Source organism: Sesamum indicum, linkage group LG11 (genome assembly GCF_000512975.1).
Source record: "Sesamum indicum cultivar Zhongzhi No. 13 linkage group LG11, S_indicum_v1.0, whole genome shotgun sequence".
Lineage (NCBI taxonomy): Eukaryota > Viridiplantae > Streptophyta > Magnoliopsida > Lamiales > Pedaliaceae > Sesamum > Sesamum indicum.
In genome coordinates, this window is record NC_026155.1 from 11792851 (window position 1) to 11809908 (window position 17058).

The window sequence follows — 17058 nt, forward strand, 5'->3', positions numbered from 1 at the left end:
TCTTTCCCTTTTCCTCTTGCGTTATTGTATTTTGTTTTCAAATGAGTTTTTACGTAAACAAGCGTCCCACCCCACCTCCATCAATAAATTTTTAAGATTTATTTTTCTAACAAGATATTTTTTTGAAATAAAATTAAAATGAATAATATCTCGTAAATAATGTCAAAGTTGATAAATTAGAGAAGGAGACTATATAGAATAGAATAATAAGATTTGATTTGTAAAAAAGTGAGAGAAGATTAGGAGGCAGTGAAAATTGTTTTGATAATGAAGTGGTAATTTGCATGAGATGTGTGCATGTAAACACTAATTATTGGTCCACCACGTGACTCATTTTTTTAATGTTTCTTGACCTCAATAGCTGCGTCAAACCCATATACAATATTCTTACTCACTTACCAACTGGGGTTTTGTTTTTATGATGCATAATTTTCTATTTTCACACTTGCTTCATTTCAAATTAATTACAGCTCAATTTTTTTAATAATTAATATATATTAGCTAATTTATATGTAAGTTATTAGGAGCCCAGATGTATTTATATTGAGTTGGACTTATTGAGAATTATTTTGAATACAGTAAAAATCGATCAATACAAAAAATAAAGGAGAACAACACAATACGAAAATTGACCCGTATGATAAACGACTTCTCATAATAAAGTCGATAATTGAAGTATGATGGTCATAAAAAGAGACAAATTGAAAAGGGAGCTTATCAGGCCCCTCATCTCCTTATCAAGAAAGTGGTCTCGGGTGATGCATTCTTGAATGCATTCATTTCTCGGAAATCCCTCTCTACCTAGTCAAAACTAAAATGAGACTAACCTCGAAGCTTCTTGCATTTTGCATCTCAATTGGATTGGAAACAAATATTTTATGAAGATATACATATATATAGAGAGGGTTAAATGCAAATTACTCCTGTATTATATGAAATAAGAAAATTATTCCATTGTAAAAAAAATAACAATTATCCCCATGTGAAAAGAAAAATAGAGCAATTACACCCATCACGCGAATTCATGTAATTCACGTATTTTTTCTTTAAATGACAAGAGTTCGAGGAGGTGCATCAGATGAGAGGGGCCCAACATCCAGCGAAAAAGGCAAGATTTTGGGGATGATGCTCCTCCTTATCTCTAACAAACATCCCTCGGATGAAGGGGGACTCCTCCTCCGTGTGGACTTCTATTGGACGGAGAGTCCTTTAAGCTGCAGAGTCCAATTTTTTGAGCGCATCTTTCTGACTTGGCTTGGAAGGCCCTTAGATTAGGCTTCCTCCCTGGGTTGGATTCAACAAAGCATGCTCCTCTCCTTGGCTGGACTTTAGTGGGGGCTTTTGGTCTGAGCTGAATAGACCTCCCCCTAAACCGAACCGAATTGTAGGAGGTCTTCTTCTTGAACCAAGTATGGTGACTTGGGCGGGTTATCTCTCTCTTGGACTGATACGTCTTTATTTAGACTTAGTACTTCTTCTTAAATCAATTTATTTTAAATCGTACCCATCAATATATATATATATATATATAATTGCGACTTGTCAATTGTCAACAAGTCTCCCTAGAGAATAATTAAGTGACCGGTTGATATATGTTTTGGAGGTATTAGAGAATTGTAAATTCAAGAATTGTGTGAATTCTGAGTTGTAAAATGAGTTGTTCACCCGTCGTTTTCTTGCCAACTTTATTATGTCCAGGGAGGGAATAGAAAGTTAGAACATGATCTAATTTGCACACCGGTCCTGTATATAATTAAAGATAATGAAAAAGTTAGTCGAATTTATTGATCCTCGACTCCTTTACTTAATCTAAAACACAATAAAAGAAGTTGAAATTAACAAAATTCAGGACTGCTTTTAGAGTTGACTCTTTGTACCCCTAAGCTTGCAATCATATCCATGCCTATATGGCCCTTTTTTTTTCTTTAAATATATTAATTGAGTGTCTAAATATCGAATAATATTGATCCTATTTATATTAGTAATGGGTTGTACTATATATCGTAACATGAATTTTCATTGTTTATGCATTGAAACACAATTTGATTTGATATTGGGTCAGATTGTATGCAAATTATTATTTGGTGAGATTGATTTGAACTCTGATCAAATGTTATTGTTGGTTGCCCTAAGCCGACAAATCTCAATCAAAGAAAGCTGAGCATACTTATGTTGTAGTCTTTTAATACTCAAGTTAGTAAGATAAGAAACTTAAAAATAGGATCTTAATTGCAAACCTATTCTGGTTACTAGCTAATATTTTGTAATAGTAACTCTATATACATGAATCTCATCAAGATGATATGTAATATTTATATGGCATATCTAGCTTTCATCCTATGGTTCAGATTAAGCATCATGAAGCTTTGGGAATCCTAGTCTTATTTTCATATTCATCTAAATTTTGGGAATATTATGGGAATTTTAACTTATACAAGGATTCGGGGCAATTCTAACTCAAACGAATTTTTCAAAATCAAACTAATTACTTATCATGTATCATTAATATATAAATCAAAAAAAGTGATTAATACTCAGAACTGTAACCTGATTCGAATAACAAGGTTGTATCCCACGTCACAATCCCTACAGAAGAGTCCCCATGTGCACCTAATTTCCTCCCATACATAGCCTCTGTTGCATGATTTGGTTTGAGTAGTGGTAAGAATTAATGCTGTAATGAAGAAGCCGCCCGTTGCCTGCACACCACATAGAGCTAAAATGTTGCCAGCTACGTGTAATGCATTGCAAGGACTATGATAGTAAAATCTATCTCTATTAAATTCATGACCAATATTTTTGGCAATAAAAAAATCATCCACCTTCTCATCCAAAACTCTTGTCTCCTTGTAATAACTCCACTCCGCTTTACCTTTCACATATGTCGCAGAAATCTTTTTTCTTGTCCTATCTTCTCTGAATGTTCGTTTATTCTGCCCTTCTCCTCCTCTAATTAACTGCTTTCATCATTCCTACGTACATACACTTTCCGATTCGATTATATTAATTCAGAAGCCACTATTTTTTGTTTTCTAACTGGCGACTATTATTAGTTAACTATACATAATATTGGTTGGATTCTTTGATGTCAATGCAATATGTGGAGATTTATTGATGGGTTTGTTGTTATGTAAATTAGTATTTGGTGATGTGTTTAGAGAAACTTAAGTAACAGTACTGTTGGTTGAAACTGTGGAGTATTATGTATGATGTTGGAAGTTGTTAATAGTTGGTGGTGTTTCTAAGTTTACCATATATAGTTGTCCCATCTTGTCAAGATAATAGTGAACGGAGTAATGGTCCTAACCGTACCCTACATAATTGATTCCCTCTTTAATTGGTGATTAAGACTTGGGGTGTCAGTCTATGACCCCATAAACATAAAAACAGAGGACCCAGACCAAGATGATAGTGACTGCGTTTTTAGATAATCAAACAGCAGCACAACAAAGACAGAGAAAGAAAAGATGAAAACTTACAACATCATCGTCAAAGTGTGTGTGTGTGTGTGAGAGAGAGAGAGAGAGGCTCACGGCCCATATTGTAGTAGGATGAATCAGAAGGACGAAATTGTACAAAACAAAGCGTGTCATTAGTTTTCAAATCTCTTTTAGGCCTACTTTATTTATTTAGAACATTAATGGATAACAAATTAATGCATGATAAAATTGAAAATTATAGCATGATAATGTTTTTTCCTTATATTTTGTTTACTTACAGAGGGACAAACGTAAGAAATGATGTATCAACAAAGACAGAAATCTTGTTTCGAAAAAACGAAGAGAAAGAAATCGCGCATAAAAAAGTCAAAAAGTAGCCAGAATAATGTATTACAATCTCGTAGATATTAATTTATTTTGCAGGGACAATTGAGATCATATCAAAGCCACTTTTTAGGAAATTTTAGTCAAATAAAAAATTTACCCAACTGAAGTAAGCCTTATGGGATTATTGATCCCACCTCTTTGTGTGGGATTATAATCAGGCCATAATCCAACCGAAGCCCTGGCCTAGTTGATTATCATGGGCTCACCATAAAAAGATTAATCGGATGATTGGACATCCGAATTAGGCAGAATATCCAACTCAATCACCCAAATAAACATGCCCCTGAAGTATTACATAAATATAGATCTTGACTTTGACTATTGATTAAAAAAGAAGACGAAAAAGGGCTGACAGAAATAACACCACCACTTCGTGCGAACTAAATGATTTCTGACGTAATAGAAAAACTTGTATCTATTGATAAAACTTCAATGCAGCTGTTCAGTGTGGCTGGTTGAAATGCTTTTAGATTCTCAAAACTTCCTCTACTAGATAAACACAGAAAAACGGGAAATAAACAATGAAAAAACAGTCTCTCCGGAAAACGCAAATCAAGAGCCCCAAGGGGAGGGACGTGCGAACCAGAAGTTTCATAGAGACACCATAACCTTCTAGTCAAATAGACTGAAGCCCATATCCTGCAGCAAGTGCAAGAAGATGAAAGTTAAAATGAGCAAAGAAGATAGAACACTATGAATACATGCACAGACAAACATGCTTCAAAAACATAGCTCCAAGTGCAGGTTTTGGTGTAATCATGAACTGTTGACCTCCACAGTACGCTATCACATTGGTAAAAAAGGATGATTTTTTCCTATCATATAGTGGAATATTAATATAATAAACCAAAAAGGAAAAACATCTCAGGTGAGGCTCCAAGAACAACTGAACACTACCAACATCGCAAACAACTTGATAAGAATGCACATCGTCTTTCAGAGACTTGAGGACTAGATAATGTAAACACACAAAGAAGACTTACATCATCTGATTCCTCTTTCTCCTCCACTTTTTCCTCTTTCTTGGGCTCAGCTGCAGCTGGAGCAGCAGCCCCACCACCTCCACCAGCTGTAGATGCAGCAACTGCAACAGCACCACCCCCAGCAGGTACAGACGCCAACTTCTCACGTCCAGCTGCAATGAGCTCTGTAATATCTTTGTTCTTAACTTGTGTCAAAAGAAGCTCAATCCTATCATCATCAGCTTCTGCTCCAACTGCAAATCATACATAAAAAAATGAAACACAATCAAACCAAATATGAGTGTCACTATCAAAAAGTAAAGAGAAAACTACTTGAAGATGATAAAAATTAATCGAGGACAAAGATCTTCTCGATGCAAAATATTAGAACAATGCATGTTTGGTGTTGCTATTCCATGCGATTAAAGGATGTCCACAACCAAAGTTTACAAGTGGAAGTGCTAAAAAACATAAATTATCGGTTAAGTATTAGCTCAATTCATCAAAGCCAAGTGTGAAAAGACATAAACGCACAAGCAACCTTGTTAATCAACACCTAAATACAGAATAAACTAAACATTTCCAGCACAACTCACGAAGCCTAGATTTTCTAAAGAACAATTCATTTGTGGCAATATTCTATAGACGAAACACAAACCGCATTCAAATAACTCATAATATAATGAACACTAAATTTCCGGGAAAAGTACATGAACCTACAATTCATATACCACATTAGCATCAACCTTATTTCTATAAAAGTCACTATCATCAAAAAGAAAGAGAAAGGATCCACAAACATCAGGAACTGCACAAATACTGTGTTCTATCAATATATTCGGAACAACGAGTGAATTATTCAATAAATACCAGATGAAAGAATATCCTTCAAATCACCGGCGGAAGGGGTAGCATTTCCTCCCAGAACGGCGAGCAAATAGGCTGCCACTACCTTCATATCTGCTCGAAATCCAAACAACAACGTGTAAATGCATATTCATTATGCACGAAAACATGCAAATGAATGTATACTGTATACGGAGGATGCTTGCGTAAGAGAGAGATTACCGTGTGAATCAACTAGACTTTGGAGAGAAGAGGTGAAATCGGAGTAAAGCGAGGGAATAGCGTGGCGATGACAAAGATGGATTAATAAGCGGGCCAGTTTATAGGGCTAGGGTTTTAAGTTTTCATATATCCCAGTTTTGCCCCTGTGGTTTATCGTTAATAGATATTAGCTTGTGATGTTCTTGTAAATTACAAATCACTGCAACCGTAAGCTTTCTCTTATTCTCTGTTTTCTTTTCTTTTTTAAGTTAAGAGTGAGTTTTTATTCAATTGGGTAGTTAATTTATTTTATTTATTTGAAAAAAGAAACTAGATGAAGAGCATGCATTGCCAAATCCCAATTGATTAAATTGGCATCACTCTCTTCAATGAATGAGAGAGTCCTGAAATCAAATCCAAGTTGTTTTCGACCCCACCGCATCGTACTAAGTTGACATTATAAAAGGAAGAAAAATGTGAACCTAGTTGATATTGGACAGACATCTTGTCACATGATGGCGCTCGGAGTGTTGAATCTCGTTAGCCTCTTAGGTCAGATCAGAATGTAGAAATATGTACTGGGAGAACAAATTATTGAAATATTTGTCATGCACTCGGTTTTTACAACTGAAATCATCCTGATGTGGTTGGCATCAAGATCCTCAACATGCTTTTAAAATCTGACGTTAATTGTTCGAGAAAAGTTGTTTGCTTGAATCTCCGCACCCCAATAGGAAGCCAGAAGCGGAGAAATCCTCAATTAATTATCTTGATAGCTGCTGAAGAGACGAGCACCATATCGCCACGAAGATATTCAACTTATATCCGTAACCAGTGGCAACGACGACGGAAGAATTGCAGAAACAGAAAATATCATGTAAGAGCTCAACATAAATTTTCAAGAAAATGGTAGCAATAACGCCTGTTGCAACATAGGTTACTTCATAGAAATCTGGTCGCTTTCAGGTGATGGGGCAGTACTGGCGAAAAAAATATTGCATAGTCCATGGAACAAACCACAATCAAGGAGCATGGTCCAGAATACAGAGAACAACTGTTCCAAGGCCACGAACTTTGGATAAATGCAGAAACAATGCCTTCTGGTATATATGTTGACAAAATAAATTTTAGAATTTGCTGGCGAAAGCGAGACCCTCTTTGCCTAGTTCATCCAAGCTGCTCACTGCAGGTTGGACCCTTGCAAGTTTAGCAATTGCCTTGTTTTCTTCTGGAGTTCCACTCTCTAAAAATACACCGACGACCTTGCCGTCTTTGATCCAATATGTTCCGAACTTGTGTGTAGGGGATGTTGGGCTGTTGTCTCCAAATAAAACTGTGTCACCTACATTGTCTCCGTAGAACTGCCATGACAGGTCAAAGGCACGGGAGTAGAAGTATGGAAGGTAGTCATATTCATCAATAGATGTTCCTTTTTCACTTGCAAAAATTGCCTGCAGAATTGAATGTGAGTTAAATCTTTAGCTTCGTTACAGGAAATGAGATTTATAAAACACAATATGTTGTGTGTAAGCGTGTGTTTGAAAGACAAATGAAGTGAAACTTGTGCTAAGAGCCCTCTTCACAGCAGTTAAACTTTTGGTTTTAGTCATTCTCTAGGGTTAAAATATGGACTGAAAGGTAGTGAATTTATATCCATATCCAGGCAAATAAATGGTGAGCATGAAGACAATCTAACTTAGCAGTTGGGGTCATACATTCACATCAGTCAAAAATTTTGTCCCACGAATAAGGCTACCTTTTGGCACATAGGAGTACTTAGTTAATATAGTCCAAAAGAAGATCATATTTATGCATACAAAAATATCAGATACCTTAACAGCCTGCTCAGCAGATTTGCGAGCATGATCAACGTGTTCAACTCTTCTGATGTCATTGTACAATTTCAAGGGGAACGTAGCAACATCACCCACAGCATATACACCAGGAATACTCGTTTTGAAGAAAGCATCAGTCTGCAAAAATAAGGCCATATGTTATCTAGCATGAAGTAATCTAGTAATGATAAATATATCCTCGGAATGTTTGACATCTCCAGTGCAACCAAGCTTGAAGTTAGGGCTTCATTTCTTCATGCTTTTGGTTGTCATTCATGGGGTAGATAACTTTTTCACAAAAACGTATCATGATCACAATTGCGAGTACATCCCATAGAAATTGGTGACTCTTGTTGCAATATGCTAATGAGAATGTGGGAGCAGTTTAGAGGGAAAAACAGCAAAGAATGAAGCTGCACACCTTGATTCCACCCTTTTCCTCTACAACCTGGCCCTTAAACAAAGCTGTGAGGGGCCTTCCACCTACACCAACAACAACAATATCGGCTTCTAGCACTCTACCATCCTTAAGTTTTACTTCAGTAACCTGAAAGGCGTGAAAAAGATTGCACATGTTATGCTATCAAGCATGTAAAAACATCATTAACTGAAGAATAAAAAGTTTCATATGCTTGAGAACTCGCCTCCCCATCAGCATTGGTGCCAAATCCAACAGCTACGGTGCCTTTAATGATATTGATTCCCTTGTTTGCGTAGTAACCTTCATAGAAGGCAGCTATGCCAGCTGTGAATAGCCTAGGCACTGAAGACATATGGTTAAGCCAAGTGAATGAGAGCCCCAAGAACTCAATTAACAGAATAAGGATAAATGACAACCATAAAACCTAGTAAGGAAAATGTGTGGCAAATTTGACTTACTGCACCAAGGTTCTGGGTAAACCATGCTGACATCAATATTATTGATTTTCAAAGCTGCACTTAGCTCCAGACCTATGTATCCGCCGCCAACAATCACAGCCTTCCCATTTTTCTTTGCTTTGATTGCTTCTACAAGTTTATCAGCATCATCAATCTCTCTCAAATAAAAGATGTTTTTGGCATCAGCACCTTGTACACCAAAGTCCGTCAATTTGATAACCTGGACAGAGTAATGTGTGCAGTCAGAAGGCAGCAGTATGCTACATGAAAAAAAGACCAAAAGATATAATTATGATAAATTCCAAGAACATGATATGTACAGTGGAACCAGTTGCTATAATCAATGTCTGATATTTGAAAGTTTGACCAGCTGCACTGGTAAGTGTCTTTGCAGTAATATCTGCTTTGACTATTTCTGTGCTAAGGATCAAAGCTATCCCTGTCAATCATCAAGATAAGCTCATGTAAGGATTCGCACAAACTCTAAAGGAGATATGAGGAACAATTCCTACTGATGCATGCCTTCATATAAGTCAAACAATGGCAGCTACTTCTTCATACATATGATTGAAAAGAGGTATTACCTTTCTCAGCATACCACTCAGGAAGAAGCCTCTCTCCCCCACTTCCAACACACACATGGAAACCTGGTAGCCTTGCAGTTCCTGGAGACAATGATGAGCTTGAAAGAATCAGTATGTTGCTAACGAACTAAAGAAACATTGAAATCATTTTCAGAAACCTAAAGGTGAACAAAAATGTGCAGTTTTGTGTCCATGTGGATGTGTGTCGTCGAGGATAGGTATCCATGCTTAATGTAAGGATTTCCGCAGACCAAGACAGTGTCTATGACCTATAATTAGAACAAAGGTTTTGCCATGATACAGCTTGTCCTTTGTAATTGAGTAACATACTAGAGGTAACCAACTCACCCTCCGGAAACAGGTATCCCTTACTAAGTGCTGGGCGTTCATAAGGAGCCACCTGAAACCATCATTAAGAACAGGCGTTAAACAAAGAGGAAAATAAACATGTTCATACCAGGACAACCCCTATGCATAAATTCAGAAGAGAAGCATTGAAGTTTAAGAAAGAAGCAAATTTCAGATGTTACAGAAGATGCATACAATGATTAAAGCAGGAAAATGAAACCAAGGAGGAGACAGGGAACAAATTACAAGAAGTGAAGGATGCCTGAAGTGTTTAATGAACCCATGTGTTCAGGATTAATATTTCATAAATACATTATAGTCCGGTAAGATCTTGGTTTCTGAGGCAGGAAAAACATCATAAGCACTTATATTCATTTATTTGATTCTATGGAAGAAACAAGCATTGCACCAATGGTGAGACTAAGATCAAGCTATAACAGAAGAAAAAGATGCTGGGAAATTGCTTCTCCATTTAAACAATTATAGGGCATCTGGTTAGAAGATTCAAATCTTTAAGTTCAATCAAATAGATCAAGATGAAGAATCAACAGAAGTTGTTTGTAAGCTTTTTTTTGTTTTTTGGTAAAGTGTAAGCTAATAAAGCAGCCTTCTTATACATAAATCCCCTGCATAATTAGATTACCACTTCCGTCGCCAAATAATATGGTACAGTTAAGTTGCTCCTTATAGAAGTGTGCATCAAGAGATTAAAAATATACGGTGAAGACCTTCACAAACATAATTTACTGTGCCAACCAACCTATTGTAATTGTTCTTACCAATTGGATTTAGTATATTGAATAGCTAAGTAAGATTTCCAGAACAGAGAATATAGGATTGAGAACAGATATCTGCTCCTTGGTGTATTTACTATTATTTATTCTGCAGTTCTTGACAGCCAACTAGCAATCTAACATGTGACTGTTGATCCATTATTTGACAGCAAGTTTTAGCATATATGATAATGCCCATGGTTAAGATATTCTCATTTAAGGAAAAGCCTGACTACTAATTCACTCATTCTAATAAAAACAAGAGTTCTCAGTAAATAGCTCCGATGGGTGCATACCGCCTCTTTGGAAATAATAGCCAGTTCACCAGGTTGGACTCCCTGCTTTGCAAACTCCCGCGCTGCATATCCCTGCAACCATAAACACATCCCTCAATCCAGAGACCATACCTTAAATCAATTTCATGTAATTTTATTGTGAAGTTGCATTGCTACGCTTTACTATGTCCACCATTCAAATTGAGCTTTTCACATATTTCTAGAAGCATGGTAGTTTCAGAGGCTACAAATTCAACCAACAAAATACAGTGAATTGGTTCAATCAGGCAATTTTTATCATTATTTTCAATTCATAGTGAATCTTTACTTGATAAAGCCAACAAAGATATCCTTACCCAATTTAATATATATATATATATATATAACATAGAACTTACATAGCAACAGAAAACAAGCATTTAAATATACACTGCTGAAACCTCAAAAGAGAAATTTAAACCTCAGCCAACGCTAAATAGAAACAGATTAAAAGAAAGAAAAAAAAAAAGAAAAATGAGGAAGAAGACAGAAAGCCTTCTGTGATATATTCTAAAAAGAGGCAACTAAATCAAGTGTAGAAATGTAATACAGATCTAGGAAAACTCACTTCTAATTCTACTTCCATCAAAACCAAAAAGAACTGATTGAAAACGAAGTAGACTTGCACTAATCAGTTGACAACATTTCAGCATCGCATAACAAAAAAAGTACTAAACAATACATAAATCGGCCAGAACAATAGCAGACCATGCAACAGAAACAGCAAAAGCATAAAAAGGTCATACTCAAAAGAAAAGTTGATCAAGGACGAAAGATACTCACAGCAGCAACGCCACCACCGAGGATCACGTACTTGAATGACTTCTCTGCCATTGAACCAACGCCAGATAACCGATCAAAATCAACCTGCTGGAGAATGAATCCGCTGAAGACAGAGGCGATCTCCTGTTCTCTTCTTAGTTTTGGGATTTAGGTGAGAAATACGGGATGGTGGAAGCACACATATATACTTTTATGCATAAAAGGAGGCGGACGATTGTGACCGGTTCATGATTGAAACGTCCAGGAAGTCACGCTGATTCTATTACGTGTTACGAGCAATACCGTTGGATCTGCTGACCTTGCAGTCGCCACGTGAATAGATAGATGCATTGGGTCTTCTTCGCACCTAATGACGAGCGGACTAGTCCTACCTGAAATAAGGCATGCAATCTCACTTGTCCAAATATTCAAAATTGATATCATCCAAATTCCACTTTCCAAATTCCCACACATAAGTCAAATGAAAATTTCATTATAAAATCTTTAGATTAGGTCCCGATTTCTAGTCATTTTGTCACCAATTTTTTTTTTCCACGCACATCCATTAAAATTAAAATAAAGATAACGAAAAGGATCAAAATTGATGGAATATATAAATTTGAGGAACTAAATTTAATAAGAGAGAAATATGATGGATCAAATATGGATAAGTGGTATAGTTGAGGGACTAAAAGTGATATTTACCTTACTTTTATAGTAGCTTCTTATTAGTCAGTGTAATTTTAATATAAAAATATTGATAATTTTGTTTAAGGTATAGTTTGATGCGAAAAATATCAGTTTGATTAATGCAATTATTAATATTCTTATTAATCATGTCATATTCCCTTGTTCAAATAAATAAATAAAATCAAAATAATTATTGCATATATATATATTAATGAAATAATAAGAACTTCGACGTTGGTGTACATTTGTGTAGCGAAACATGATACTAAAATACAAAAATTTGCCAAATTTTAAATAATAAAAGAAGAATTGAGCATTTGGTGCAATCATATATAAATTTAAAATTTGAGGCTAAAGTGTCCTATACGCGGATGGAAGCATCTTTATTTCCTTTCTAGCTATTTAAATATAAATCGGGACAAAAGCGTGATTCGAGACGATTTTGGGCGCCATAAAAGCGTCAATGATGGGAACTAAATTATTTGGGTAGGTGTGAAAAGCATCTATGCCAATAAACTAAGGAAATACGTTACTCTCGCCTGCTATTTGAGTTGACGTTTGGACGCTGACTTCAAAACCTGTCTAGATGCATCTACAACTATTTTTTGACCAAATTCATTACAAAAAATTAAAATTCAAATACTACTTTGAAAAGTAAATCCCAATGTTTTGGAATTTTAACGAGACAGCAGATTTTCAACTTGTCATATCAAAATAAATTAAAAGGGGTTTTAGGAAATGAGCTTGTAGGATTTGGGAAATAATTGAGTTTTTAAAAAGTAACATTATTTATTTTACATCATTCAATATATTTATTTATTTTAAAGTCACACGATATTATTCTTGTCAATTCTCATCCGCAATATTAATAAAAGTATATTTATTATTAAATAATTACTGAAATTTCATTTTTATTAAAAATACATTATAATAATAATTATATAAAAAAAATTAATTAGGGTCATTACTCGGGAGAAAATCACATAAGATAGTTTTCATCAATTTTTTCTCCAGTTTACCTATAAATAAAAGATCAATTTTTTCTCCTGTTTAGGGCCTAGTCACTCACGGGCCATTAGCCCATAGTAAACACGCCATTTGTAGCTACCCTTTGGCGACTCTGACTTCCGAAAAATTGATTCCTCAAGGCCCGTTGGACGGAACCGCACTGAAATCGTTCCTTGTAACCCAGAATTCATTTTAAAGTTCAAACTACGTTTTCTTGACCTTCTTTTTCTCCATCATAATTGTTATAGTTTTCTTTATTATTATTAGAAAAAATTGAGTGATTTTAATTCTGATTTCTCACTATCGACTCAAATATATTCCCGAAATTATAGGTTGTTGTATTGAATAATTATAAATTACCTATCAATATAATAATGGAATCTACAATTATTTGATTTAACGAAACCCACGACCATAATTGTTTCGAGTCTTTACACTTCAACTAAGCAAATCCACCATTATTAAGCTGCCATGTGGAAATCAATAATCTACTCATTTAAAGTTGAAAGTATTTATTTTGCTGTATAAAGCTCACCAATTTTTCTTTAAATTTCCGTTTTCACTACAAGTTATTTTAGGCTATGTTACATTATTCTCGCTCTCTCGATTCTTAGGCTATTTTAAGTTCATGATTTGCACTCCATACAAATATATATATATATATATATATTATCACCATTTTATACCATTATTCTCATTTTATTTCATGTTTTCCTTTTATTTCTCCATAAATCGTTATTAACTTAAGTATCGGAGTGCTAACCTTTATTTTGTAGTCGTTAAGCCCTTGTGGCGTGATCAAATTTCTTATATGCATATGTGGTTATAATCGACTTACTCATAAAATAATAATTCATCATTTTCATTTAAAAAAAAAATCAATTCTTGGGGAGAAGGAATACTATGGGAAAGTGATTGTTCATGCGTACTTTTGAAAATTGACTCAAACCCAAGTAATATTTAATACAAATACCTACTACCTAAAAAGCTCCCATAATAGTCTAATTTAAACCAGGACTTGCAATTTTCCAAAAGTACACTTATATTTATTGCATAGACCCCATTAGCAGGGGACCAGTTGATGTTGAGACTATGACTATGTCACAAGCCTAGCAGCCCAGAAGTAATTCGGAGTCTGATCAACCTACGTCTAACTTTATAAAGGAAAAAATAAAGACCAATTTTTCAAAAGAAATATATTGTTTAGAGAAAATGGGTAGAGGGGGTTTATGAAAGAACCATGTATTCAATTTCTTTTGGTTGTTGTTGTGGGGTTAAATCAAAATTATCCCAAGGTGACAATTGAAATAGACGCCAAAGTTTTATTAAATTAAAAAAAAAAATAAAGACCAATGGATTTTTATATTTTATAATTAAGAGTTCAAATATTTTATTAATATTTAATTTTATTTTTTTTTCCTAATATATATCATTCTTTTCCATGTTGGGGTTAAAAGGAAAATAAAATTAAATGCCAACGACATATTTTGAATTTTATAATTAGTAAATAAAGATAAAATTGTGAGACTCATATAAAGTCAGGATAGACAATACCTGTGCAACAGGGCATATGCGCATCCCAAGTTCCTCATTTTAGGGAATTGATAATGTCGACAAGTGGAACACATGTATTGCAAAGAATAAGTTTAAACGGCTTATAAGTTTCAAGACATCCTCATTGTAGCAAGTCATCTTTTCAAAATAAAACCGTGAGTCTTATATCAGACCAAAACAGACAATTACCGGGCAATGAGGCATGAGAACAAGGCACGTACCCTATCCCAAACTCTTCATCTAGGAGATTAATAGTATAGGCAAACAGGACATATTTGTTGTAAATAAAAAGTTTGAGTGATTTATAAATCTCAATACCTCGTCTATATCTCAAAGCAACTTTTCAAAATAAAAATAGTAAAGCTCATATCAAACAATATATTGTACAACGAAAAACAATCAATTCTTAAATCACATCTGATGTGTAATGAGTATATTAAATTATTGATTGATTCGATAATATTTTCTCAATAATCGCTCCCTATGGACAACGACTAAAGTAGATTATATACCATGATTTATTTAGCAGAACAAAAAGGCAAAAGAAATGGCGATTAATACGCATCGGTATGGGCGAAGTTTGCATCGGCACAAGCTACATTACCATCTTTAATTAAAGTTGTTTAATTTAGGTAATGATATTAGGCATATGGTGGTGGGGTGGGAGGGACAATCTGCATTCAAACTGGAACCCTTTTTTAAAATTCTTATTGCTTTCCTTCAACTTTCAGTTATGTAAAAAGATGGAGTGGTCCTAGTTAGATACATGGGCCTAGATCGAAATAAAGCACTTCCACTCTCATCCCATCATCATCCTAATTAATCAACAACTAATCAATTATCCATCTTAACTACTGTGATTAAGATCTAATTAACAAGTAATTATGGAGCAAGCTGAAGGGTTTAGAATGGGAAGGTTCACATGATGCTCAAAGTACTGCAAATATTATTTAGGGTAAATTGCATTGATAAGCTTTCATGAGATTCAATTCTCAAACTAATGTTCGACTCATTTTGTTAGCTTTCATTAGGGTACATTAAGATTTTGCATTATAATTTTACGTATTTTTTAAAGTATTGTATGGATTAAATGTCCCTTTTTAAAGTATACAAGGCATAAACATAGAGGAGCAAATGGGACATTGCACAAATGTTATATTTTTTAAATATTTTTAAAAAAAGAAACATTAATAAATAAAATATATGGATAAAGTTAACATTTCCATCCTATTACAACTTACATAATTATGTCAAATATCATTGGGTATTATTAATTTTTCATACAATAAAAGAATATTTATAATTTATTAAACAACTTTTAAAAAAAAAACATCATAAAAGTAATTCGAAAGGTTCTTGTGTTAGATACATAGAAATTCGCATATTTATGGGAAATCGAAATATTTGTAGATATATCAATTTTATTTATTTTATAATGGATTCATACATCTACGAGGATCCAATAAAAATAGTTAAGTATCTCAATTATTGAATTTGTGTCTTTTTGTTTGATATTATTGGTATTTTTGAATATTAGGGGAAGAAAGTGGTATTCATAATAGATGCACTGAATAGGCAAACCTCAACTCATGTATAATATGTCCAAATCAGAACTAACCCCACATAGGGAAAAATTGGTGCAGAATTCGCCAAATTTCTGGCATCCACCACATGTTTCTGTACGTCTCTGACATTTATTTTGACAGTCCTTCTGGACGCTCAACACCTCAAAAAAAAAAATATACATATATTTACCATTTCTCAACTAATTAAAAATCAAATGAATACGGAAAAAAAACATTATTAGTTCCGTGACTTACTCGAATGCTATACAAATTTTAATTTACCTAAAGCTAGTTGTTCTATTTACGGGTCTATAAAATATTTAATTCGGTGAAAATTTATATATTTATAACATTAATGGATATAGATGGCCAAATTGAATAATATTTCGACGAGTTATGAAGGGGGGGAATATTCTTTAACGTCTAAATTATTTAGTTAAGTTATAATAAATTAATTCAACTCATATAAAAAATGAAATGTGGGTTTTTCATATGTTTCGTATCGATTGCAGATAATGGATTTGAGTATATTATAAGCTCTAATATTCTATTTATTCAAAACACACTTTTTAAGAGTAAATTTGTGATACTTATGAAACCGCATTTGATAATATTTAGCACAATGAGATACCAATACAATTCTTTATTAAGGTGGTTGGCAAATTCTTAAAATGAATTCAATTTGAGCTACATAAGTGTATCATTTTTGGTTGTGAAACGTGCGGCCATGAACTTATAAAGAGATGACCCACTTTATATGTTAGTATGTAATAATAGTAATATCTGCAATTTTTGTATATAGTATGTAGTTGTTGAGATTTTTTATTTTTCGAAGTAATAACGGTAAATTATTAATAATTAAAATAAATTGATTATAATTATTTATATTAAATATCGAACTATTATAATA

The 17058-nt window shown here is 34.0% G+C and overlaps 2 protein-coding genes across 2 annotated transcripts; both read right to left on the reverse strand.

Moving 5' to 3' along the window:
* Positions 4081 to 6012, reverse strand: LOC105174098 (60S acidic ribosomal protein P2-1). Its single transcript, XM_011096088.2, has 4 exons — positions 5858 to 6012; positions 5660 to 5749; positions 4811 to 5043; positions 4081 to 4466 (listed from the first exon to the last, which is right to left on the reverse strand). The coding sequence occupies exons 2-4, from the start codon at positions 5745 to 5747 to the stop codon at positions 4440 to 4442; spliced, it is 348 nt and encodes a 115-aa protein (XP_011094390.1). The 5' UTR covers positions 5748 to 5749; positions 5858 to 6012; the 3' UTR covers positions 4081 to 4439.
* On the reverse strand, positions 6413 to 11519 carry LOC105174100 (monodehydroascorbate reductase). The gene is made up of 10 exons (XM_011096089.2): positions 11353 to 11519; positions 10552 to 10623; positions 9483 to 9534; positions 9135 to 9215; positions 8871 to 8989; positions 8551 to 8770; positions 8316 to 8434; positions 8093 to 8218; positions 7669 to 7809; positions 6413 to 7287 (listed from the first exon to the last, which is right to left on the reverse strand). The coding sequence occupies exons 1-10, from the start codon at positions 11401 to 11403 to the stop codon at positions 6964 to 6966; spliced, it is 1305 nt and encodes a 434-aa protein (XP_011094391.1). The 5' UTR covers positions 11404 to 11519; the 3' UTR covers positions 6413 to 6963.